The sequence below is a fragment of the Erpetoichthys calabaricus genome, chromosome 15, assembly GCF_900747795.2.
Source record: "Erpetoichthys calabaricus chromosome 15, fErpCal1.3, whole genome shotgun sequence".
Classification (NCBI taxonomy): Eukaryota; Metazoa; Chordata; class Cladistia; order Polypteriformes; family Polypteridae; genus Erpetoichthys; species Erpetoichthys calabaricus.
Genome location: NC_041408.2, coordinates 9,293,218 through 9,321,190, shown reverse-complemented (window position 1 = coordinate 9,321,190; position 27,973 = coordinate 9,293,218). Strand labels below are relative to the sequence as shown.

Here is a 27,973-nt window from a genome sequence, read left to right as displayed (position 1 = left end):
CATTTGACAACAGATCTGCAATAAAAAGAGTGATAACCATTGCCCTTGGCCTCTAAAGATATCTTATGGCATTAATTTGAGCACATAATATGAAAAGCAAAAGAGCCAGAAACTTTTTGATGTGGTCAGTGAAAGAGATTAACAAGTCAGCAGATAAATATGCTTGTTCTGAAACAACACTTTCTTGGGACTTTTTCAAATCTTTAAAAGTAACAGTCAAACAATTTCCCTCGGGAATGTTTCTAAAATAAGTTACCTTACAGTTCCATCAGAGGATGCAGAGAGGAGACTTTTATCATCTTTAGACCAGGAAAGATCATAAACAATATTTAGGTGACCATTAAATGCTCCTAAAACTTTACCAGAAGGAATTTCATATGCTGAAAAAAACAAAAATGAAAAGCAGACATGAAGTCCTCACTACTGTACTGCCATCTACTGTTATAACATATGCTATGCACTTAATTGTAGAAAATGGAAAAAAATAATAATTAAAAAATAATAATTTTAAAAAGGTTTACATACTGAAACATCTGTATTATGTATCAATGATTACTTGCCTACTATGGGATACCCATCCTTGTCTGCACAGGCAGTTGCTAAAATATTTCCATTATGGGAGAAACGAACAGCAAAACATCCCATCTGTCCCCCTTTAAAAGACAGGAAAAGCTTATTTGGGATGCGGCACACCTAGGAATAAACAACAACATTTATTTATATAGCACATTTTCATACAAAAAGTAGCTCAAAGTGCTTTACATAATGAAGAAAAGAAAAATAAAAGACAAAGTAAGAAATTAAAATACGACAACATTAGTTAACATAGAAAAGGAGTAAGGTCCGATGGCCAGGGTGGACAGAAAAAACAAAAAAAAAAAAAAACTCCAGAAGGCTGGAGAAAAAAATAAAATCTGTAGGGGTTCCAGGCCACGAGACCGCCCAGTCCCCCCTGGGCATTCTACCTAATATAAATGAAATAGTCCTCTTTGTAGTTAGGGTTCTCACGGAAGATGAGAAATGAAAAAAAAATTTGAAAAATTGTGACTAGAACAGGCCAAATAGCCTAACAAACTCTTCCATCATATTCCCCTCCATTGTCCGAAATAACACAGTCGAGATTCGATTTGCTCCCCATCACACCACTTGGTAATTTATTCCATGTGCCTATGGTTCTTTGTGTGAAGAAAGAGAAAAGAGAAACTGTGAGAATCTCAATTTTAGTGTAAGTCCAAATGATGCCAAACATGTTGCATCTAGTAAATGCCCCTTACAAAAACATATTTGTAGACAGAGAAATATCCCAAACTCTCTCTCTCAAGGAATTCTGTATCAGTATCAACCAGTAAAAGGTAATACAGTAAGAGTTTATTATATTGTACTAAGTGACTGTGTTATTTACTTTAGGGGTGAGGGGTGGGCTTTGGGGGGTTATGGGGGGGAGGGAAAAAAAAAAAAAAAAAAAAAAAAAAACACCACCATGCAACATTCGTCATATAAATGTTTCAACCTGTCCAGGTAGTCTGCTCCACTTCATCAGCCCAGATATCTTTTCATCCTGAAGTAAACTAGCACCCTTTCCTGCCATTTCACTCTGGAGCTCACTGTACGATGTACTACCCCTCTCCTGTTGAAGAGCCATCATGGAGCGAACACTGGGGTCCACCTATAAGTAAATGAAAACGATCTGTCAGCAGCTTAGTAGAATTTGCATTTATAATTTTTTTTCTTTACATGCTGAACAATGTATATGTACTCAAATAAGTCCCCCCGTCCCCCCCCCACACCATCTATTGAAAGTGTGCCTGTAAGTGTACAAACGTTCCACTGTCAGACACTCGATAATCTTGTGCTCACTAATTAGCTTGACTATTTTGCACCCAAAGCTTCAATTTCAGTAGATCTCCAGGCAAGCAATATGGCTTTAGGTAAACCCCACTCTTATCTCACTATGCAACACTAAACAAGTCATTTACCATGCCTGTGCTACTTGACTGGAATTCAATTCTTTATTCATTCTTCTGTAACAATCACACTAATCTTAATACTACCATTCTGTCTTATCAGGATTTTTGGCGCAACCGCACCATTGCATTATTCTGTTGTTCTTTACTTACACTATGTAAATTACAACCTACATACTGTATGAATCATTTATTTGAAAGCTTTTCTTCTGTTTGTGAGGTCCAAAGCCCCCATGTTCCTTATTCTTTGTTGACGCTTATCATTGATTGTCAGCTCTCATGCACACAAGCCTGACCCTATGACTAAAGACAAAAATCAAACCGATTTGATTTTGTGGGAGTGAGTCGTGGACTAATGAAATTTTTCAACAAGTCACTTATTAGTGTCCTGAAAATGAATTCAGCTTCCTGCTTTCCTATATTTGCACTCTGCCAATGAAAAAAATAGTATATTTGCAGAGCCGTGCTTATCAAAGCAGGCTAATATTGTGACAAGCTGTTTTTTCACAGAACATTCACTCCCTAACTGCTAGATCCCTTTCACTATTCTATTGCTTTTCTCCCCCCTCCTCTGCCACATACATTTTGGAAAGTAACATCAGTGTCTGTTGAAATAAATTAATAAAACTTTTTAAATAAGCTTTTGTAATGTATTAGAATAGCAATGGTGCTTTGTTACATTGCACAGCTGGCATCTATGTTTATACATACTTCTGCCAAAATCAACAGATGCTATGGGTGACAACACACTTGCTGCAGACCTTCAATATGGGATTGCATTGATTTCAACGCTATACCTCAAACACCTCTGCTTCTAGGCTTTTCAATGTACTGTTCAAAAAACTTCCACTGCACCAGTCTTTGAATCAAGCTGTTGAAAAGATTTACAATGGGTGCATGCAATGACATGTCAGTTATAGGCATATAAAGGAGATGACCTTAGGTATCCAATTTTTTTTAATTGAAATATTTTAAAAACAGTACATTATCATAGCAATATGCTTCATGAGTATAAAACTTCCAACATATTGTTCTATGGTGTATTTTCTGCTTTATTAAAAAACACAACTTTTGTTAGGCAGACTGCCCACTGGGGGCTTTTTTTTTTCCTCTGTCAACCCTGGCCATATATGGCTGTATATGACGTATCATTTGACTATTAATTAGAAAATTACAAAAAGAATAAATAAATCTGTATTTAAGGACTCTTACGTACTTCTCTGCCACTCCCGACTTCCTCACACAGCTCCTCTCAGTCACCCTGTCATTTGCTTTCTCCAGGTCCACAAAGACAAAATGCAACTCCTTCTGGCCTTCTCTATACTTCTCCATCAACATCCTCAGAGAAAACACTGCATCTGTGGTGCTCTTTCTTGGCATGAAACCATCCTGCTGCTCACTAATCATCACCTCACTTCTTAACTGAGCTTCCACTACTCTTTCCCATAACTTCATGCTGTGGCTCATCAATTTTATCCCCCTGTAGTTACTGCATTCCTGCACATCCCCCTTATTCTTAAATATCGGCAACCAGTACACTTCTTCTCCACTCCTCAGGCATCCTCTCACTTACTCTCACTTTCCAAGATTCCAACAAAATTTAAAATTTAAAAAAAAATTATTTTAATTTTAACATTTTTAAAATTTAAAAAAAAAATAAAATTCCTAGATAATGAAGATTAAAAAAAAAGTTTCAAAATGCTTAGTCAATCATTATGTTTAGAAATAACACATTAAAATGATATATTCATATACTTATTGGAACTGCCACCCTGACTTGGAAAAAGGCAGGTACAAATAATTGATGGATAGTCACATATAGAAAAAATAAACTAAATTAACATACCTTTTCTGGTAACTTTAGGCCTTTGATTGTAACATAAAGTGTTGATGGATATCGATTCCGTGGGAAATTTTTCCACCATTCATAAATTTCAATGATATTTGGTTTTGTCCTGCTTTTTATATGAGGGTAGTAAAGCTGCAGTCTAACTTTATTGTTGACATTCAGTACATTGTTTGTGCCTACAAGCTGGAGGAGGAAAAAAAAGACTCTGATAAAAGAGCAACATATACTGTACCTAAAGTAATAAAACTAGAATGAGGCTTCAAAATTTACCCATGTTGGCACTTATAAAAGATGCACTTGTTATTTTACTTGAACAGCCACTGACTAATAGGTTTAGGTTTAGGTTTATTTGTCATATATAGGTTAACACAGGGTCAACATACAATACATAATATTGGACATTAATTTGTTTCCAAATGTTTTGCTCCCTAATGCCAGGCTTGATTGACTGTCTTATTCTATTAATTGTTCTATTACATTTAAAAAGTTAGATTTTTTTTTCCTGCTCAGATGTCTCCTCTTTTTCTCTTTGGTGGGAGTTGAATCTGGTTTTGCTTTTTCCCCCTATGTATTTAAATTTTCCTTTGTGTTCACTATATTGATTTTGAAGTAAATCTCTGCATCTGCTATTTGTTTGTCTGAGTAGTACGCCATTATAATGTGCTTTCGAAAACAAAATAATATTTTAAAAAGCTTTGCTCGATACACAGATTTTTGGTGATTATGCTAGACGGCTTCAAACTGAAATCAAACAATTTTAGTTTGACCATCTCACAAAGAAATTTTAAGAAACAAATTAATTTTTACTCAATGTAGGATGTTTAATCACTTAATGATGCTGGCACATTGGATTAAGTCACCTGAGCTAAAAATGTTTTGCTGCGGATTTTTATTTGTATTCAGTATCTGATGTTTCTTGTTTCAGTTTCTAAAGATAGTCAGCCAGCATTGATTGATCCTGACATTACTTTTCCATTGCCATGTTTTGATGAAACCTTGTTTGTCATTGACTACACCAAAATTAGCAGGGAAGATGTCTAAGTATGAATGGAGAAAAGGAATCTTCAGCAACATGTTGAACTTCATGGTTTTTGTGATTGAAGCATGTCGTCAACCAGCTAGTCGTACATTGAGAAAAATGTCTCAATAACATCCTTCAATGCAATTTCCTCTGGCCCCACTAGTACATCTTTGAACCTCTCCCCATTAATGACATGTCTTAATTCTCTATCTATAGAACAGAAGATGGCCGGCTAGAAGACCTCTGATGTTACTTCTTCCTTGGGCTCGGTTAGATCAATTAATAGTTTAAGAGACTAAAAGAAGGGCCAGACATGCTTATTCTAAAATTAATGAGTTGCTGATTTGTTTTACAATATTTTGGACACATTTAAGTAAAGAGAATTTTATGTCTTTGAATTTGAGATAATACAGAACATCGCTTACCCAAGTTAGAAGGTAGGGCGGGGTTCTTCCAAAAAAGTCAATATGATAGTAGATTTCATTTTGGACTCCATCCCCCGCTTTTTTTTTTTTTATACTTGCACTATTAACAATCTGTGTGGAGCTAGGACGTGTGGCATGGATGTGGAAGACATCATTAAAAATTGTACAAGTGATAGCATAAAAACTAAAAACTGTTCAGTACCTTCAAAAATGCCCATGCAATTTTTCGAAAGCCCCTCTCCTGCTTAGTCTGTAATTCAAAGTTAGCCCTGGCTTCATCCATGCTCATGAAATCAAGGACCTAAAACAGTTAAAACACATTAATAATAATACATTTTATGTATGTAGCACCTTTCCCATTCTCAAGGCACTTAACATTAGAAAAGACATCAAAATTGTATTTTTCAAAAGATTTAAGAACAGCATTACAATTACAATTGAATAAAGTGACATGGATGGATGGATAGATAGATAACTTTATTAATCCCAAGGGGAAATTCACATACTCCAGCAGCATACTGATAAAAAACAATATTAAAGAGTCATAACAATGCAGGTATAACAGACAATAACTTTGTATAATGTTAACGTTTACCCCCCCCCCCCCCCCCCGGTGGAAATGAAGAGTCGCATAGTTTGGGGGAGGAACGATCTCCTCAGTCTGTCAGTGGAGCAGGACGGTGACAGCAGTCTGTCGCTGAAGCTGCTCCTCTGTCTGGAGATGATCCTGTTTAGTGGATGCAGTGGATTCTCCATGATTGACAGGAGCCTGCTCAGCACCCGTCGCTATTATAGTGTGTCAGAAGGTAGACACCAGCCTACTGCAGTCTTCTGACACATTCTCACTCACTCTGAGAGAGCTAACGATGAACTAGACCACACATATTAGACGTCAAGGAAAACTGGAGCTCCTGAAGTAAACCTTCTCAAATGTAGGAAGAATATGCAAACTTACATACAGAAGGGAACCAAATCAGTTGTGAAAGTCTAAATGCTTTGAAGCTGCAACGCTACCCACTACCACTACACTGTCTATCATAAAGATCCACATTTAAGAACTATACTACAAGCACAAGCATTATATTACCTTTTTCAAAACTATATATTAAATTATATATATATATATATATATATATATATATATATATATATATATATATATATATATATATATATATATATATATATATATATATATATACACACACACACACACACACTAGGGGGCTGACCCCTGCTTGCTTCGCATCTCTGCCGCTCACGTTGTGAAGAGAGGGGCTAAACGCACCCCAAGGAGACACAGTTGCTCCTCTGAAACCCCCTCTTAAACAGTGATACAACTGGAGACAGATTTTTTTATTACCTCCTCTTTGCTTGATCAGCTGCTGGCTTGCTGCTGCTGCCATGCCGCGTGACCTGCATCTCATGCAGCGCTTCGAATATTTAAAAGCCTGTACAGCAGCTGTCCTAGTCTTTGTGTTTTATTTCCGGCCCTGAGCATGGTTAAATCTTTTGGCACAAAGTCCCATCGCGTGAGATGCAAGTTCTTGATATTTTTTAGTTTATAATTTAAAAACGGAATAAGAATCTGAAAATGTAACAACATCACATTGAAGTTTGATGAACTCTAAAAAGAATGATACCAAACATATATATGTAGGTTTTAAAATAAGCCGATTTAAACCCCAAGGGCTAGAACCTTCATCTAAATGGAAAGTTTATGACGTGATACATATTGTTGCAGGAAAAGATTGGGAACTGGCAACTTCTGCGACGTTCTTGGAAATTTGCCTCTTTCTTATGGCAAACTGCTCAAGAGGGTGAGATGGCAGCAAAAAAAAAAAAACCAGCAGCAACAACATCTGCTGAAACTTAAGTCCACTGCAGAGGATGCTTATAGGAGGAAGAACAGCAGCAGAGTATCAAGTACTGGATACATAATGCACATGCGTCACAGACAAACAAATGTGTCCGTAAACTGACCTGACCGCACACTAAAGTGGTTGTTATGATCGTAAAATATAGTGCCACACTGTGATGGGGCGATTAAGAACTTCAGCTGTAACTTGTCCTGAGCATCAAGTCAAATACAGTAGTCACTTCAGTGACCAACCGTGACAAGGTATAAGTCAGAATATAGAGCCACTGATCAGCTGGCTAACATATATGGCTCATCAAAATGCCAGACATACTCCACGATACAGAATGCAAGAACGATGATGACAGAGAAATGTATGCTGACAAATGAAGAGACTGTCAAATATTCACAACTTCAGCACATATGCAAATATTTCTTTTGCATCCCTACACCAATGTTTGGCTGAACAGCATTACTTATGAAAGCAAGGTCGGCAATGTGGGGCGATGTTTCTTCAGACTGCAAACTGAGAATGTGTTGCCAAAATGTAAATTGTTTAGGATATGAACAACCAGGACAAATAAACGATATTATGAAGCTATTAACAGCTTCTTATCTTTTGTTTCGATTGAGGCCTCTATTGATAATCCCCCAGGATATAGTGCATACATTTTCAGGTCCCTTTTATTTCAGGTTTGGAGCTTCACATGTTCCACTACTATAAAAATAATAACAGGGTATTACGTACCTCGAAAAATAAGATTACTTTAGGACTTTGCTCATTCTCCTGTAAAAAGTATCCAAATCGCTCATTGAAGACAATCTGTTCCTCCCACTCTGGGACAGTTGACTTATATTTTTTGAAATCATAAGGTTGTGTCATAATAGGCAAAATATGCTCCACCTTTTCTTGCTCATAAAAGGATGAAACAGGACGACAGCTGGCACCAAAAACAAAAAAATGGATTAAGGACACAAGTAAATATAGGCATATTGCAAAGAAATTCACTTATTATAATAATATTCTTAGCAGAATAAATATTCATATGGGTAAATTATATGTTTGTATCACTTTTAAATGGAAAGTTGCAAGTATAATCTAAACAGTGTATAACATGTCCCTAATATTACAGTGAACACATATGTAATATAACTGTAGTAGAATAAGATACAAATATACTAAATTAAAAGTCCTTAAAGAAAATATATTTTTTTATCAAACTCAAATGGACAGCTGCAAATAAAACAATGAATAAAATATTTCTAATATTACAGTGAATACCTATGTAATATACAGTAACTGTACTAACACAATTTGCAACCATATTATATGTAAAGTTCTTTAAGAAGTTAAAAAACAGATTCTTGTAAGCAGTATAAAATGAAATCAACACTTTTTGGCTTTGCATTTAAATATGATACAAGAAAAAATCTTTAATAAAACTGAAACATCAGATTGTTTCAGAAATACTCTACCCAAAAATTTGTATTTTTAATATGTTACTTACCACGTGTATTTTGTAAGGATAAATCAAAAAAAATGTTTTTAATCTCATGTTGTCGTGGAGAACGGAAATCACATTTCTAATAGTAGGGGAGCCAATGGTGTCCAATGCCGGAGTACAGCAAATACAAAAATGACAAAGAAAAAAATCTCCCATTACTTGTGTTGTATTATCCACGTGTCAAGTCATCCAATGCTTGCTCACAATGTGCAAAACGCATGCAGTTAATGCTAAAATATTGCTAATAATAATAATAATAATAATTCTTTGCATTTATATAGCGCTTTTCTCACTACTCAAAGCGCTCGGCAATTGCAGGTTAAGGGCCTTGCTCAAGGGCCCAACAGAGCAGAGTCCCTGTTGGCATTTACGGGATTCGAACCGGCAACCTTCGGATTGCCAGTGCAGATCTCTAGCGTCAGAGCCACCACTCTGCCTATACTAAAATTATGCTAAACAAAAAACTCCAGAAAATGAAAGAAGTCCCTAAACCTTTCCCCCGTCTTTCATTTGTCAAGATTCCTGTCTTCAACTCAAAAGCACAATCCCATGTCAAAGGGTTTCTAGTCTGCGGACTACTTTCATTTTTTGGAGTTATTTATTTAACAATATTTTAACCAAAAATACATGCGTGTTGCCTATTGTGAGCATACAATTGGATGATTTGACATGTGTATAATGTGGGATAATTGACTCCAGCAGACCCCCCGTGACCCTGTGTTAGGATATAGCGGGTTGGATAATGGATGGATGGATAATGTGGTATAAGTAATGTGAGATTTTTTTATGGATGTTTTTATATTGTTTGCTGATGTCCAGCATTGGTCACAATTGGGTTCTGTTTTATCAGATATGTTCATTCTCCATGAAAACATGACAATAAACATTTTTCTCAGCCATCACCACAAACTACATAGGATTATACATACATATACATATACACATACATATATACTGTACATATAAATACATATGTAAATATTCATACATATACACATATATAAAAAAAACTTTTGGCTAGAGTATTCCTTTAAATCTAACTAAAATTTTAATTAACACAAGCACAGAGCATGAAATTATTATTTTACCTGTTCTCCTTCCTCAAGTATTCCCCAGTAGTTTCATCAACTACATAAACCTTTACCATGGGGTGAGATACCATCATGTCAGTCTTTAGTCGATCTGTTCTGTGGATGTAAACCCCTAGTACAAGACTTTCATCAAACGAATGCTTTACTTCATTTTGAAAGGTTTCACTCTCAGGTTCAGCGGAAATAATATCTTCAGCTGGTCTTTCTTCAACTAATGCTTCATCTATAAAATGAAACATAAAAACCCAGAACACACTTCATTTCTCCTGTCATTGAGCCAATATAGCATCATTCTATTCAGATATACAATAAAATGAACATTTACATACAAGACAAAATGCATAAATTGCTCTAAAAAATATACCTTTAGAAATCAATCCTTTATACACTGCAATTTTATACTAAAGAAATTAAAGCCTAATATGTAAAATATACTGAAATGCAAAGCTAGCAAAAGGTCTAAAAGAAAATATTGAGAAATATACATCAAATCAAATATACAATTTTTGCAACTGGAACAAAAAGGGTCTATTAAGTAGTATAATAATCCAGTTTTGAAACCATAAAGATTGCAGTAAATTCAAAGGTACAATGATTATGCATCAATAAAAATGAACTAAGGAAGGTTGCATCAGTTCTGCCCTTGTTGCATGTAAAGTACAGAGCGAAACTAAAATTCTGAATTCCCATGCTTAAAGCTCAGAACTCTTTAGGGTTTAGCTTATCATTTCATTTTTATAGCTCATGCTCCTCAGACTCTGAGTTTTATTGTACAAGTAATCATTAAAGATGGGCTTATAGTGATCACATTTTATCTGCGCTCTGAAATTCTGAAAGTCTTATTAGGAGAAGAGTACTTATGAGCTTAAAATGTAAATGTTTAAAAAAAGTGGTGATATTTGCAAAGTTACTTTTTACATTTACACATAACAAAATGAAACAGTGGATAGCAAAACAGAAAAAAGAATCATGAATAAATTCACAAAAGATGCATTTTTGAGTGAACATTAAGAAGATAAAAACCATTATGAAATTAATAGATCTTTAGTAAATGCTTACAGTGGTTAATTATGTGCAGTTTATTCATTGATATTTAGAGGTTTTAAACATAATAAAAAATAAAAAAACTAAAGGTTTCCAGATAAGGAAAAACCAAGACTTTTTTTTTGGCTGTCGGTGCCAAAAAACATAAATCAGATTATGGACGTTCACAGGATTTCATTCCAGCCATTTTCTCAATAAGTAACTAATTAATTACGACTGCTAATGGCCCAGACTTGTTTTGCCTTAAATGTAACCATCTTCTTTATCTTAAGGCTGTGTCACATTAGGTGACATTTCCTATGATTTTCAGTCAGACCCTTCATTTACGTAATCTTAGTGAGTCGAAAGCAGTGTGTAGCACATTCCCGTTAAGCTGCTTGCATAATGTTACATACCCAGCGACTCACTTCGACTGGTCTGCGACTTGCTGTGATAAAATCAAACAGGTTTGATTTTGACTTTAGTCGTCAGGTTGGGCTCTGTGTGCATGACAGCTGACAACCAAAGAATGTTCATCCGGAGGAATAAAGTTACCTGGTGTTTTAGGCCTCACAAACCAACAGAATAGAAGCTCATCTGTCTGATATGTCACGTTTTACATAGCAGAATCGCAAAAAAGGGCAGAGGTTGTTAACCTTTCATATAGCACCGGCTCTGTCAGGAAGTACGTTATTTTGTGTTAGAAAAAGGGACGAGCACGACTGCACTGGAATGACAGCACTGAATCAGTCAATGTGATATGGCCAGCGATTTCCAGTCATGTAAACTGAATTGGTCCAGCAACTAGATCAGCAGCTGCAATTGTCAAGTCTGGCGTACCCCCACAACTAAAAGACGCGTATTGAGACATAAGCTTTAGACTGCAATGCCTTAACAGTTTCTTTTTTCCTTAATTGGTAATACTGGCATTTAAAGCAAACCAACAGAAGATGAGTTAACTGCATCCCATTTGCATCTTTTTGTCCCTCATATTAGACTTAAAATATATATATCTGGAGAAAAACAAATTATGGTCTCCTCTGGTCCACAGTGCTCTCAGAAAAAGAAATTTAACATTTTTAAAAATTTCTGATGTGACAAAATGATAATACTAACAAAGTATTGAATGAAATGTTAGATTTCATTAAAAGCAATAATTTGCTCCCTATTAAGAAATGGGCTGGAATGAAAATGTCAGCCCTCCAGAAACTGAATTTAAGACCTCGGAGTTAGCTGGTTAATGAATATACACAAATTAAGAGTTCTAAATCATAAACAGCAAGTCAATTAAAATTATAGGAAAAGAAAAATGCTCCTTTAGAAGCAGTAATTGGCTCCTAATTGAGAAAGTAGCTTGCATAAAAACCTGCACCTACAGCACCTCTATATACGATGGGAGAATGACACCTGATTGATTTGATTGATTTCTGCTTCTGCGTTGAGCTCCAGCTGTAGATATGTGCATAAGCTATGCCATCGAAAGCAGTTTCTACTTTTGCACTGTGTCACAATGCAGGCATATACTTGAAGGCTAGTTGGAGGAGTTCGCAGCATGCAAGAAAAGCAAATGATCCATTAAAATGCAGGCAGTTTTTGCCCTCCAGGATCACCGCTCTTCTTCATACACTTTTTCTTCCATAGGCGAACATGTTTGTCCCTCACATTTTTCCACATTTTCATATATTCACCAACTTCCAAACCTGAAGTTGAATGGAAGCGTGTTTTAGGAAAAATGTGGTTACCAAGTTGCCCAGTCAGAGTCTTAGTGGTATGTGTAAGGTCTGCGCCAATGCGATGTGTTTTTGAGGAGGTGATCTTCAGGCTAAGCTGTAGGCAAAATGTAGGCTATGCGGGCGATGCCGTACTTACAGAAGTATAAATCAGCCTTTACATTAAGCTTTCTAAAAGTGCTATTAAAAAAAAACCCTACTCAGTAACAGAAGTATTGATACTAACCCTTTTTCTTCTTCTTCTTCTTCTTCCCTTTTGGCATTGGCAATGGTTGCTCTTCAATAATTTCTTCCTTTTCCTGTTTTCTAGGCCAGGTGTCATCTGAATTTTTAGCAATCACAATCTCTTCTTTCTTTTTCTTCTTACTAGTTCCTTCAATTGGGTCATCTTGCTGTTCTGGTGCAGATACGACACTACAGGGACCCCATCAGATGAAAAGAAAATAACAGTACAAGATAATTAGCTGAAGTACTGAAAAACAATTATTTAAAAACATCCCTGCCTTGCACCCAGTGCCTGCTGGGATTAACCCTAGCTACCTTGCAACCCTGATTATGATAAGCGGATTCAGAAAATGGATATGTGGATGCTTGGGAACACACTCAGATATTTGAAATAAAATTACAAATTTACACAATTTTAAACAAAAGAACAAAATTAAAGTTCAAATGAACCAGTCTCAACATTAATGAATTCCCTGTGTATTGTGCAGATTTATAGAATATATATTGTAAATAAAAGTACTTGTCAATTCTATTTGTCCTCTCTTTAATGTTTAATATAATTGGGGGAGACTATAAAGAAATACTCAATGATATGGCTTAACATCTGTTATATGTAATAAAGATTATTTTTACCTGGTTTCATCTTTAGGTATAGTTATTATTCTCTCTTTCTTCTTCTTCTTCTTTCGCTCAGTTTCATTATTTAAAACCACTTCCTGATTAATAGCTTCCATCGATTCCATCATCTTCTCTGCAATCTTTTTTTTCAGCTTCATTCTAATTGCATCTTCGTTAGTCTGTTGTACCTGGATATCATACTCTTGCATGTTAGTTGTTAATTCCCTTTCCTCAGGCAACCTCGGAACCTTTCTCGTCCTTTTACTAGATTTCTTGATGATATCATCAGACTCTAAAATGGGATTATATGTTACTGCCTTAGGAAGCTGGGAGTCCTCATTCCTAACTGAAATGCCAAGCCCATCGTAGTTATCTTCATTTTGTCTTGGATCCTCCACTGCTTCCTTCTTTTTCTTCTTCTTAGGTTTAACATATTTTGGTTCTTCTTCATTGTAAAAACTGTTAATTATTTTTTCAGTGGAAGATGTTTTAAGGTCTCTCAGTTTATTCTTTGTGAAACGCGGACTCTGCTCCTCTGAATTGTATGTGTTATTCAAGATAGTCTCATCATCTTCAGATTTCTTCTGTAGGTCAAGACTCTTTCTCAAAGAATCAAGCTATAGTCAGAATGAGAGAAATGCATTACACACTCCAGTCTAAAAGCAGAAATAAAGGCTGTGCATCAACCAGTGTGATTCAACCAAAACAGAGCAGAACACAATGAGTATTTTTTATAGAGCGTATAAACACACAGACACAACACACTGTTCTCATGAGTTATTGCCATTCAAAATAAAAAAATTAAAATAAAATAAAAAAATAAAAACCAGCAAAACCAAGGAGCTGGTAGTGGATTTTAGGAGGACCAGGCCCCTCATGGACCCCGTGATCAGAGGTGACTGTGTGCAGAGGGTACAAACCTATAAATACCTGGGAGTGCATCAGGATGATAAATTGGACTGGACTGCCAATACTGATGATCTATGCAAGAGAGGACTGAGCCGACTATACTTCCTTCGAAGGCTGGCGTCCTTCAACATCTGCAATAAGATGCTGCAGATGTTCTATCAGACGGTTGTGGCGAGCGCCCTCTTCTACACAATGGTGTGCTGGGGAGGCAGCATAAAGAAGAGGGACGCCACACGCCTGGACAAACTAGTGAGGAAGGCAGGCTCTATTGTAGGCATGCAGCTGGACAGTTTGACATCCGTGGCAGAGCGACGGGCACTGAGCAGGCTCCTGTCAATCATGGAGAATCCACTGCATCCACTGAACAGGATCATCTCCAGACAGAGGAGCAGCTTCAGCGACAGACTGCTGTCATCATCCTGCTCCACTGACAGACTGAGGAGATCGTTCCTCCCCCACACCATGCGACTCTTCAATTCCACCCGGGGGGGTAAACGTTAACATTATACAAAGTTACTGTCTGTTATACCTGCATTGTTATCACTCTTTAATTTAATATATATATTTTTTTAATCAGTATGCTGCTGCTGGAGTATGTGAATTTCCCCTTAATAAAGTATCTATCTATCTATCTATCTATACTAATAAAAAGCAAAGCCCTCACTGACTGACTGACTGACTGACTGACTGACTGACTGACTGACTGACTGACTGACTGACTGACTGACTGACTGACTCATCACTAATTCTTCAACTTCCCGTGTAGGTGGAAGGCTGAAATTTGGCAGGCTCAATCCTTACAGCTTACTTACAAAAGTTAGGCAGGTTTCATTTCAAAATTCAAAGCGTAACGGTCATAACTGGAACCTCTTTTTTGTCCATATACAGTAATGGACGGCAGCTCGCTGGCCGTGGGAGGCGGGGTTGTGGGGGTTGCGTATCGCGTCATCACGCCTCACACGTAATCACGTGAACTGACTGAAGGAGAAAGGACGGCCTTATATGGCGTTCGTTTATAAAACAGCGGACAGGCTGTGTAAAGGCAGCTTCACAAAAAAACAGATCCTTAACAAATTGTTATTGGTATATTTTCCCTCAGTTTAAAAAGGTTTTCTTTTCTTAATAAAAATTTAAAAGCAGAATTTCGCCGCTGCAAAGCGCGCCTGACTTTACTGAAAAGAAACTAAACTTGCAGTGCCACCGCTATTCAATGACACTTGCCTAACTCCTGACTTTATTGAAAAGAAACTAAACTTGCAGTGCCGCTATTCAATGACGCGCCGCTATTCAATTACACTTGCCTTACGCCTGATGAGCCAAGAATTAGGGCGAAACACATGTCGCGTACTCTTTGCATTATTTGACAGTAAACCATTTTCAACCATTCTATGATCTGCTTCTCACAACTGAAGGCACCGTGGCTGATGTTAGCTGACTTGCTGGCCAACCATAAGCGTTACCTGGTAGGTAACCACCCATACAATCAGATTATGATTCACACTACGAATGCCGTGAATGTAATTACCCCAATCTACATGCTGTCAAATAAACGAACCACACGCCGTGGCGCAATGTTAGGGGCTTCACCTCTAGCGCTAACGTCCGAGGTTCGATTCCCGTATGCGAGTGCAGTGAGTGTGTACGCCTGATGAGCCAAGAATTAGGGTGAAACACGTGTCGCGTACTCTTTGCATTATTTGACAGTAAACTATTTTCAACCATTCTATGATCTGCTTCTCACAACTGAAGGCACCGTGGCTGATGTTAGCTGACTTGCTGGCCAACCATAAGTGTTACCTGGTAGGTAACCACCCATACAATCAGATTGTGATTCAGACTGCAAATGCCGTGAATGTAATTACCCCGATCTACATGCTAGAGAAAACCTCAATGAAGAAGAAACAGTGTGTAAGCATACATATTAACACATGTGCAATTAAACGTGTGCATTTACGGGGTGATTTCTCAGGCTTAAAAGCTCGCCTTTTATTAAAAAGGTAAATGCAAACTGTTTTCATTCTGAAGGGCACAAACCACGTTGGATTTCAGCCATTAAACGCGCAAAAATGTCGGTACACCAGATAAATAAGCGCAACATATTATCAGTTGTATTGTATGCTTACAATACATATAGAAATGTGTTAATCGTTAACTAATAGTATGGGATGGTGTTTTTCGACTCGCGCCTTGATTTAAACAATTCCATGTCTTGGTGGGTTTGCGTAGCTTATTGTCAATATCTTTACACCTCTTTTTAAGACTTATTGACTGAAACGGGCTTTCACGAAAAAAGTTAGGGCTTTGCTACAGGATACACCCTCCACAAGTTAAAGAAGTAAAAATAAAGGTATATATTTCTGTTTTATTTAAACCTTTTAAGTTCGTATGCATAGCCCCATTTGGCTGTTTTAGTTTTTTTTTTCTTTCTTCAGTAATATTTAATCTCCTTAAAGAAAAACAACATATGCATTTTACTTTTTTTGTATCTCTTTAGTAATATTTTAGTGTAAAAGGATAACCAGTATTTAAACCTTTTATGTTACTTTATAAAGTTATTTTACACAATGTTGAAAAATTAATAAGAAAGCTACATATTTTGGCAGCTGCTGCTTTAATTTTCAATGAAATGAAAAAAGCTCTCCAAGAGAAAACCTCAATGAAGAAGAAAGAGTTTGCACTATCTAAAAAGAGAGAAACCCTCATTTATAAAGGTTTGCTGCAGATGACTTAACTGAAAAGAAATGAATAGTTCCTATGTGTATAATACATATTTATCTATTTGACTTATGCCTTTATTCCAGCAACTTGCAACATCTCAGGTACAATTTGTTACATTACTTTTGTTTTTTGCAACACAGGCAGGTGAAGTGACTTCCTCAGGGTCACACAGTGGCGTCAGTACCAGGATTTGAACTGACAAGCTCCGGGTTTGCTGAAATATTACTGAAGAAAGAAAAAAAACAAAAACGGGCAAATGGGGCTATGCATACAAATGTCCATCCATCCATTATCCAACCCGCTATATCCTAAATACAGGAGCCAATCCCTGCCAACACAGGGCACAAGGCAGGAAACAAACCCCGGGCAAGGTGCCAGCCCACCGCAGGGCGCACACACCCACACACACCAGGGACAATTTAGAATCGCCAATGCACCCTAACCTGCATATCTTTGGACTGTGGGAGGAAACCGGAGTACCCGGAGGGACCCCAGACGGACACGGGGAGAACATTCAAACTCCACGCAGGGAAGCGAACCTGGGTCTCCTAACTGGCACCTTTCACTGCGCCACCATACCGCCCGCATACAGACTTAAAAGGTTTAAATAAAACAGAAATATATACCTTTATTTTTACTTCCTTAACTTGTGGAGGGTGTATCCTGTAGCAAAGACCTAACTTTTTTCATGAAAGCCCCTTTCAGTCAATAAGCCTTAAAAACAGGTGTAAAGCTAAACTTGCACCACCGCTATTCAATTACACTTGCCTAACGCCTCTCCTAAGGGGACATACTGTGGGATCTGGGCATCAGTCAAAGCACCAATCACAAGCCCGATTAGAAAGCGGGAAGCTGTGATTTGTGGTCTCCCTCCCATGTAACAATCACAGCCCGTGTTACATCGCACTATGTATATATATATATATGTATATGTAGATATGTGTATATGTAGATATGTATATATATGTATATATGTATATGTATATATATGTTTACATAACCTCTTTAACACACTACTTCTCCGCTGCGAAGCGCGGGTATTTTGCTAGTCTATCTATATAATCCTGCCAAATCTGCTATCTATCTATCATTCTTGATAAACACAACCAGCTGTATAAAATAAATGGCATAAAATGAGCCATATGAGGGGAGGCCCCAAAAATTCCCAGAATCTATCAAAAGCATGAGGGCATAGTTATTGTGTGACTATGGTTTGATTAATAATTCTGACGAGTGACATTGTGCTGGGTTGATGGGAGTGCGTATTTCTGGTGTATATTCTACAATCGTGCAGGTGACTTGGCTTTTTTTTTTTTTCTAAAGGCCTCCATAGAAAATTTTTGAAAGCCAATGATGACTGCATTTTCCGACAGTGAAGAACGTGTTCATAAAGAGTTTGTTAACTGTGGATTAATGTTGTTAATCAGCAACATTACATTGAATTGCTAAGGTGTCTACAAGAAAACCATCAGGAAAAAACGTCTGAAGAAGTGGCACACCCAAAATTGGAATCTGCACAATGACAATGCACCTGCACACACATCGCTATGTCAGTTTTTGTCCAAAATCAATCTAGATATAGTTTTGTACCCCCCATATTTCCCAGATCTCACTCTTAGTGACTTTGCTTTCATTCCGATACTAAAATTGAGACCAAAGAGAAGAAGATTTGCTACCCAGGAAGACACTCAGGAAAAAAATGCAGGAGACCCAACACATGGTAACAAAATTTGAGTACAGGAGATTAATTGTTGGGACAAGTGTACCGCATTTCAAGGAGAGTATTTTCAAGGTGACTAAAAAGGGAATTGCTGTAAGTTGTTCAAGGATTTTTTTTTCTGGGAATTTTTGAGTCCCACCCCCTTATACTTTGATCTAAAGAAACTTGACAAACAAGAGGAGACCATTCAGTCCATCAAGCACATTTGTTTAGCTCACAGCTAAGCTGTCCCAATATCTCATCTAGGTAATTCTTAGGCAGGGGACATACTTAACATTATGTGACCTGTATGCTTGTGGATGCTGCTGCTACACAAGCAGTGTACGGACTATATTTGCGCACGTACTTTATGTAAAGGAGGATCCACCAGATGGAAGTGCGAGAAATCATCATGGTGAGAAAACAGCGTCCAACTTTGCTGTGTTGTGAGTAGAGGGACGAAAGAGGTTAAAGATAAAAATTCGGCAACAACAACACAGAAGATGGTATGCGAGACCTTTAAATGTATCAAGTTATTAAAATGGGGAATAAACAACGCTAGGATTGCCTATGCCAGAAATGGCTGAAGGAAAGCACTGTGAATACATTTGCATGGTAACATTTAAATTTGATAATTTGCTTCACCACATCAAACCATTCATCAAAGATCGAAGCACACAGATTGAACCTGTTGGAGCTGTAATGCAGGTTGTCGTTACATGTCGATAGTAAACAACAATGCTAATATCACGTACCAAAACTCGAACACACATACCACCCACTAAAGCTTCAGAGATTTTACCTGTACATTTGTGTTTCATTTAACATGTTCTCGATGTCATCTGTATCTGTGGCCAGGGCAGGGCGTTCTTTCAGCAAACAGATATTAAATTCAATGACGTACCAAGAAGGTCAGCACGGTGGCGCAGTGGGTAGCACTGCTGCCTTGCAGTTGGGAGACCTGGGGACCGGGTTCGCTTCCCGGGTCCTCCCTGCGTGGAGTTTGCATGTTCTCCCCGTGTCTCCGTGGGTTTCCTCCGGGCGCTCCGGTTTCCTCCCACAGTCCAAAGATATGCAGGTTAGGTGGATTGGCTATTCTAAATTGGCCCTAGTGTGTGCTTGGTGTGTGGGTGTGTGTCCTGCGGTGGGTTGGCACCCTGCCCGGGATTGGTTCCTGCCTTGTGCCCTGTGTTGGCTGGGATTGGCTCCAGCAGACCCCCGTGACCCTGTGTTCGGATTCAGCGGGTTGGAAAATGGATGGATGGATGGATAGACGTACCAAGAAACACTGAGCAATCTTGCAATCCTGCCCATCCAATGTTTGTTTGTCGTGAATTTTTCTGATGTTTTTGATAACTTAACAACTGTGAAAACTCATAGATGGATTGTGCGGAAATTAGTGCAGGATTTTGTTGCATTTGCTTTGTAGTATTACAAAATACTAGCTGATAGTCTCTTGCATTTGGTTTGAAATGTTAAAAAATATTAATTGATGATGTTCTGTTAGTTAAATTAATTTTTAAAATGGCCAATACATTGTGAGGCCAAGGCTAAGGGGGAGTGGGGCCCATTAGGATAATTCTGTCCCAGGCCCTGACATTTATAATGGCACCCCTGATTAGTAACCATCTTGGAATGAATATTACTAGTACACTTAGTAAATTGCCTGGATGAAGACATAGCCGAGGACAACAAGGACGGATTACATTCCAAGTAGTGACGATGTGGTGTACAGTCATGCCAAAATTAACCACTTGAGAAGGGAAGAAAGGAAAGATGCACTTTGCTCATTTATTGTGCCCCTTAACATACAGCTTGGATGTATATTTTTAAAGAGCAAAGAAATAACACCATCTGTTATTTTACAGCAAATCTTAACCACTGCCTCCATAAGTCTTTGTTTTAATAATAGAAATAAACCAAAAAAGAGTTCGACCAGCAGTGCTTAACCCTTTCCTGTCTGGGTAGACCAATCATATCCGTTTCGTGCAAAAAGTTTGACAGCAAAAAGGATGTGGTTTTGTTTCAAAGATAAGTGCAAAGATGAAGATAAGGTTATGAGACCGAGAAGATGAGCTGCCTAAATCAAGTGGAAACTATTTATTTTAGCCCCCACGGTGGAAAAATACATTTGAAAACAAGCAATGAGGATTTTACAATAGTTGCCTGCAAAATCTTACTGTGTACAATCTGGTGCAAAAGCATAAGGGATTGTGAAAAGGTCTTGGTGGCTAATCATTCACCTGTTGTGTTAGCTCTTTTGAAGTAAAGTCCTCGACCTCGCAGCAAGGCTTACTTTCACTGCTGTTACAAATTAAACCAGCAGTGTTCATTCTGGCTTTCCCCACATCTATGTTCCACTAAATGTTATGACAAAAGCAAACATATGGTATAGTAAAAGAGAAACCAAATGTTCACACTCATCAGTTTTTATCTCTGCAGCTGGACCCTGGTACACACCACCTCAGCATCTTCCTACAGAGCTGACTGCTATGAATTGCCGGCCTTCCTCCAATTGACTTTAAAAATTTGTGCCTTCAAGTCTCAGCCAGTGAGGGAATGAAGGGTTTGGAAAGGTCACAGATATAATGAGGGGCTGTGCCATGGACTGTTTTGCATGTAAGAGTAAGAGTTTTAAAATTTAATGCAGTCATGAACAGGGAGCCAGTGTAAATGTGAAAGTACATGGGTGATATGATACGAGTGTGAGTAATGTATGAGTAAGAATCTGAGCAGAACAGTTTTGTACATACTGGAGATTCGGAAGAGAATTTGCTACTAGACCAAAAAAAGAGCACAATGATATTCTAATTGAGAGGGGACAAAATGCATGAATAATCCTCTCGTTGGCAGTTTGTGGCAGAAATGGTCAGAGTCTTGCAAATTCTATGAAGATGAATGTAATAATAATAATAAAAAAAAACACAGATTATAAACAAAACTAAAATACAAAAATTAAAATAAGAGAAAAAGCAGTCTTAAACAAATGAGTTTTAAGTTTAGATTTGAAAAGTGAAAATGATTCAATATTTCTAAGCTCAGATGGTACTGAGTTCCAAAGCTGGGGAGCAGAGCAACTGAATGCTCTGCTCCCCATAGTGGTAAGACGGATGAAGGGGACAGTCAAGTCGATGGAGGAAGAGGATCTAAGTACCGGGAGGGAATGGCAACATGGAGGAGGTCAGACAGATATGGAGGGGCAAGGTTGTGTATAGCCTTAAAAGTTAACAGAAGAATTTTGAATTGAGTGCGGAACTTAACTGGAAGCCAATGAAGCTGCTGCAAAACGGGAGTGATATGGTGAATAGAGGGGGTTCTAGTAATGATGCGGGTAGCTGAATTCTGGACTAGTTGAAGCTTATAAAGAGATTTGCAAGAAAGACCTAAGAAAAGGGAACTGCAATAATCCAGACGAGAAGTGACAAGGATATGAACAGTGGTGTGGGGAGTGAGGTAGGGGGGGGCGAATATGATTAATGTTACGCAAGTGGAAATATGCAGACCAGGAGATGTTATTAATGTAGGAATGTAGGAAATTTTGGTAGTGGTTTTAATGTGTGCCTCAAATGTGTGTGGACTGTCAAAAATAACTTCAAGATTATGAGCATTAGCAGCACAAGATACCTGAATATTATCAATAGCTCGATCAAAATGATTCATTTTTTGATGGCATCCTAAACTCTTTAAAGGGTACGTTCTCTGTGTTTCAAGTGAAAGTTTTTTCTTCACAAATACGCTATACATGCATTTATGTAAATGTGCTTTACATTGCAGGCTATGAGGCACAGAGGAAAAGTTTAAAAACACAATAAAAAATCAATTTTTCAAGCCAAGACAGTTTTTAAGTATCAATCTGCATTTTGTGATTACACACGACATTGTAAAATTGTACATTCATATTTGAACACAAAAAAAAAAAAAAAAAAAAAAACCACAATATGAGATTCAACCATTTTAAAAGAAGACCAGCCGTACCCAATAGCACAGCACTTAGTCTTCCTGTGCAATAACTTTTCACACCCCCAGTGTCCAGTTTCCTCTCAAAAAGACCAAATCACAGTAAACCTTTATGCCACATAGATGGTTTTGTTTTGATTTACTTCTGTATTTAAGTGAGAATTAGCACAAGAGAATAGAAAATGTATCCCATGAGAAAAACAGTACCATGAATATGAAATAAAATGTCAGAAACACTGAACGCATGGATCAGAATTCAACTGTCTTTGTTTGAAAACTTGACATATTTGCTAAGTTTTTAAGCTTTTCCTCCAAACCTCATACCCTCCACAATAAAGCGCTAGTGCCAGGAATATATATTTTTTAAATTTATATAAACTGCATATATGCCATGTTTGTGAAGAAATAACTTTAACTTGAAAATTCCAAACTTATGCTTTAAAGTTGCAAAATATAAACAATGCATGCCATTATCCAGCAATAAATAACCAGTACTCAAATAGTGTGAAAAATTCACACAGCATCACACTTGGTGAAGGTTCTACAAACTGTCAATATGTAATAATCATGTGTTTGGGGGCTGTCATTACAAACTATAACACAACAAAAGATTTAGAACAGACAGAAAATTATCTCAATTTGCATTGCAGTGGACTGTACCTTGTCAAAGATGGGTTGCAGCATTTTGGCACGAATAGGCACCAGTCCACCACAACCCAGAATTGGATAAGAAGGTTAGAAAACGGAAGAATGAAAAACATTTCAATTTTGATGCCAAAGACAAGATGTGGGATACAATGGATGTTCAAACAGCAGGAGTGAACACAGTCTTCTGAACTCCCTACTTAAGCACAGCAATGAAGCACGATGCCAGGTCAGCCACAACTTCATCTACTCCACTAACCCAAATTCTGGTCAGAAGTTGTGGGGAGACACATGTCTAAGTCAGCAGTTGCTACTTCAAATTAGGGGACACCACACTATTACAAAGCAAACATAGTGAAACGCACATTCATACCACAGAAATTCAGTAATGGCGAATGGATTTTTGAAATATGAAGTAATCACACATTATTATATATTATATATATATATATATATATATATATATATATATATAAAAAATGAGGAGAACATTACAATTCTATACAGAGGACAACCCAGCCTGTAGTTAATGTGGGCTTCAAACCCTACTAGTCTACATAAACATAAAAACAAGATATTTTTATGCTTAACTAGTGAAAGACTTGGAGCCATGACCCTAAAATAAAATGCAAATGAAAACCATGTTAGGATTGTAACTGTTGATACTTTATATGTTTTCTAAATGGTAACTTCTTTCATTTCCTCTATACATTTTAATGTATTTTATTACTTAAGATGGCTCATATCGGGCAAGCCAAACATAGGTTTGTGGGGAAAACACAAGTTTAAAATGAAGTGTTTAACTGGAAAAAAAAAAAATGTGTGAAAAATGCAGACATGAAGTATATGTTACTCCTGGTATGTCTATGTGTTTTAGTGTCTTGCCTGCTTATTGTTTCTTGTTCTTTATCACTTACTGTAAATGCTTTCTGTGATTTGCTGGATACTCAACAAATGTTGCTACTCTTCTTCTTTCTGAAATTATGGTGTTTAGAATTTTGTTTTTCTAATCACTTGGCCGTTAACAATTGAATATGAAATAATCTCAGTAATGTAACTTGAAGTTTTGTTGAATCTATCTGAATTAATAGTACTCTTACAAATGTCATGTCATCTTCTAACCCTCTTAATCCAGACCAAGTTTGTGGGGCTGGAGCCTGTCCCAGCTAGCATTGGGTGCAAGGCAGGAACAAACCTTGGACAGAGCACCAGTCCACTGTAGGGCGAACACACACAGGCCAATTTAGCATTGCCAATTCACCTAACCTGCATGTCTTTGGACAGTGGGAGGAAACCAGAGAACCCAAAGGAAAAAGCCCAGGGAGACATGGGGAGAACATGCAAACTCCATACAGAGAGGACCCGAGATGGGAACCCTGGTCTCCTTACTGCAAGGCAGCAGCGCTACCACTATGTTACATTGCCACCCTACTCTTATAAATGAATTTATACATTTAAAGTATGATACGGCTCATTTTAAAGATGAGCAAAACTAATTGGTTATTATTAAGGACACAGAAAAACACATTTACACAGAGTTTGTATTGTCTTATATCATCACTGGCTATGGCACAATTGTTTAAACATGCATTACACTTTGCTTTAACAATAAGCACATGCACGTGAAAACATGCAGCATTAACAAGTGAGCAGCACTTGCAGCTGCAACACCATTGAAAGAGATTTCACTCCTGACTTGATTGTGGGTGCACTTCTACATGAGGTGAGGGATATTCAGCACATCTGCACCACTGCTGTATGCAAATGCCAAAACTTAAAAGTGGCTTTGATTACTCTTCACATCTTCTAATAATAGGCTAGTTTTCAAAACTATACTTGGAATTAGTATTTATAGAAAATGAAACAAGATCTGTTAAAGATATGTTAATAAAAGAAATATTAAAAGTGCTCCTCACATATGGTTGCTGAGGCAAAAACTCGGGTGTGGGAGGAGTTTGGGGAGGCCATGGAGAACGACTTTCGGACGGCTTCGAGGAGATTCTGGTCCACCATCCGGCGTCTCAGGAAGGAGAAAGAGTGCAGTGTCAACACTGTATATGGTGGGGATGGTGCGCTGCTGACCTCGACTTGGGACGTTGTGGGTCGGTGGGGGGAGTACTTCGAAGACCTCCTCAATCCCATTAACATGCCTTCCAATGAGGAAGCAGAGCCTGGGGACTCAGAGGTGGGCTCCCCCATCTCTGGGACTGAGGTCACCGAGGTGGTCAAAAAACTCCTTGGTGGCAGGGCCCCGGGGGTGGATGAGATACGCCCGGAGTTCCTCAAGGCTCTGGATGTTGTAGGACTGTCTTGGTTGACACGCCTCTGCAACATCGCATGGACATCAGGGACAGTGCCTCTGGATTGGCAGACCGGGGTGGTGGTCCCCCTCTTTAAGAAGGGGGATCGGAGGGTGTGTTCCAACTACAGAGGGATCACACTCCTCAGCCTCCCTGGAAAAGTCTATTCAGGGGTCCTGGAGAGGAGGGTCCGTCGGATAGTCGAGCCTCGGATTCAGGAGGAACAGTGTGGTTTTCGTCCTGGTCACGGAACAGCGGACCAGCTCTATACCCTTAGCAGGGTCCTGGAGGGTGCATGGGAGTTTGCCCAACCAGTCTACATGTGTTTTGTGGACTTGGAAAAGGCATTCGACCGTGTCCCTTGGGGAATCCTGTGGGGGGTACTCCGAGAGTATGGGGTACCGGCCCCCCTGATAAGGGCTGTTCGGTCCCTGTACGATCGGTGCCAGAGCTTGGTCCGCATTGTCGGCAGTAAGTCAAACCCGTTTCCAGTGAGAGTTGGATTCCGCCAGGGCTGCCCTTTGTCACCGATTCTGTTCATAACTTTTATGGACAGAATTTCTAGGCGCAGTCAGGGCGTTGAGGGGGTCCGGTTTGGTGGGCTCAGGATTGGGTCACTGCTTTTTGCAGATGATGTTGTCCTGTTTGCTTCATCAGGCCGTGATCTTCAGCTCTCTCTGGATCGGTTCGCAGCCGAGTGTGAAGCGGCTGGGATGAGAATCAGCACCTCCAAATCCGAGACCATGGTCCTCAGCCGGAAAAGGGTGGAGTGCCCTCTCAGGGTTGGTAGCGAGATCCTGCCCCAAGTGGAGGAGTTCAAGTATCTCAGGGTCTTGTTCACGAGTGAGGGAAGAATGGAGCGTGAGATCGACAGGCGGATCGGTGCGGCATCCGCAGTAATGCGGGCGCTGCATCGGTCTGTCGTGGTGAAAAAGGAGCTGAGCCGCAAGGCGAAGCTCTCAATTTACCAGTCGATCTATGTTCCTACCCTCACCTATGGTCATGAACTATGGGTAGTGACCGAAAGAACGAGATCGCGAATACAAGCGGCTGAAATGAGTTTCCTCCGCAGGGTGTCTGGGCTTTCCCTTAAAGATAGGGTGAGAAGCTCAGTCATCCGGGAGGGGCTCAGAGTAGAGCCGCTGCTCCTCCGCATCGAGAGGAGTCAGATGAGGTGGCTCGGGCATCTGATCAGGATGCCTCCTGGACGCCTCCCTGGTGAGGTGTTCCGGGCACGTCTAACCGGGAGGAGGCCCCGGGGAAGACCCAGGACACGCTGGAGGGACTATGTCTCTCGACTGGCCTGGGAACGCCTTGGGATTCTCCCGGAAGAGCTAGAAGAAGTGGCCGGGGAGAGGGAAGTCTGGGCATCTCTGCTCAAGCTGCTGCCCCCGCGACCTGACCTCGGATAAGCGGGAGACAATGGATGGATGGATGGCTCCTCACATAATATAATTAATACTGGCTAATAGCGATTACAGTGAACTGCTGAGTTTTACGTGGCCAGGAAAAATCAGTTAGTGAGGTGTATCACAGAAATGAGATATTCCGTTATTTCAGTGGCGGACCGTCAGGGCCTACAAGGCCTTCTCTGCTGGCCTAAAAAATATCTGAATCACAAACTGAGGTTAATTATATTTTGTCCATGAATACTTCTTAAATAATTCCAAATAGTCTGTCCGCTTCCTTTCATAGCTTTTCCGATGGTTGTGCTGCTTCCAGACATGTATTTTCGTATTAAAGCATTTAACCAATCACATTTCAGCCATCATTTGTTGCCAGGCAGGGTCAAAGTCAAAGAAGTCTGCCCGGAGGCCTTCACAATCCGTTCTGCAGGCCCTCTAACACAAAATAAATGTCGATTAAACTGTTGCTTCAACCAATCAGATTTTGAGTTGGTTTCACTAGGGCCCTCTAGCAGGCATACGGCAACGTCACCGTATTCAGACCCATTGATTGGGTAGAGAACAGAGATGCTCTAAAGGAACTGTTTCATCACATTCTGGAGCATTATGACGAGTATGATGAGGACACAGTGCGCTGTGCTGATGGATTTAAAGCACGTCTGGATGATTTTGAGTTTTGTTTTTTGCTTCACACATTCAATGGCATTTTTGAGAATTCAGACGTGCTCTTTTCAATACTACAGGACAAAAAACTGGATGTGCAGTTTTGTCTGGCTAGGGTAAAGGAGTTCTGCGACACCGTTGAGCGAGATAGAAGCCAATATGAGGAACTCTACGAGGCCACTGAACACACCGTAGGCGCTCCGAGCGCACGAAGAGGTCAAGCACAAGATCCTCGCGCACACTACCGCCAACTCCATGGCAGGATTCTGGACAATATTATTTGCCAGACACAGACCAGATTTCAAGACCACGAAAAACTGATGTTTGTCACGCTCCTCGACCCCCAGAAGTTTTGGGAATACAAGAA

The 27,973-nt window shown here is 38.9% G+C and overlaps 1 protein-coding gene and 1 long non-coding RNA gene across 3 annotated transcripts in view; one reads left to right on the top strand and one right to left on the bottom strand.

Moving 5' to 3' along the window:
• The window catches only part of ahi1 (Abelson helper integration site 1), a 225,479-nt gene that overhangs the window by 180,197 nt on the left and 17,309 nt on the right, over nt 1–27,973 (bottom strand). For both annotated transcript variants that reach the window (XM_051919275.1, XM_051919274.1), the window contains exons 4-12: nt 13,325–13,926; nt 12,693–12,880; nt 9,711–9,936; nt 7,866–8,058; nt 5,462–5,560; nt 3,811–3,996; nt 1,511–1,666; nt 561–693; nt 257–380 (exon numbers count right to left, since the gene is read on the bottom strand). In XM_051919275.1, the coding sequence (XP_051775235.1) occupies nt 257–380; nt 561–693; nt 1,511–1,666; nt 3,811–3,996; nt 5,462–5,560; nt 7,866–8,058; nt 9,711–9,936; nt 12,693–12,880; nt 13,325–13,926 (1,907 nt within the window). The remainder of the gene's footprint in view (nt 1–256; nt 381–560; nt 694–1,510; nt 1,667–3,810; nt 3,997–5,461; nt 5,561–7,865; nt 8,059–9,710; nt 9,937–12,692; nt 12,881–13,324; nt 13,927–27,973) is intronic.
• On the top strand, nt 27,231–27,956 carry LOC127525939 (uncharacterized). The gene is made up of 2 exons (XR_007933547.1): nt 27,231–27,497; nt 27,754–27,956. It is a non-coding gene; the product is annotated as an uncharacterized LOC127525939 (long non-coding RNA).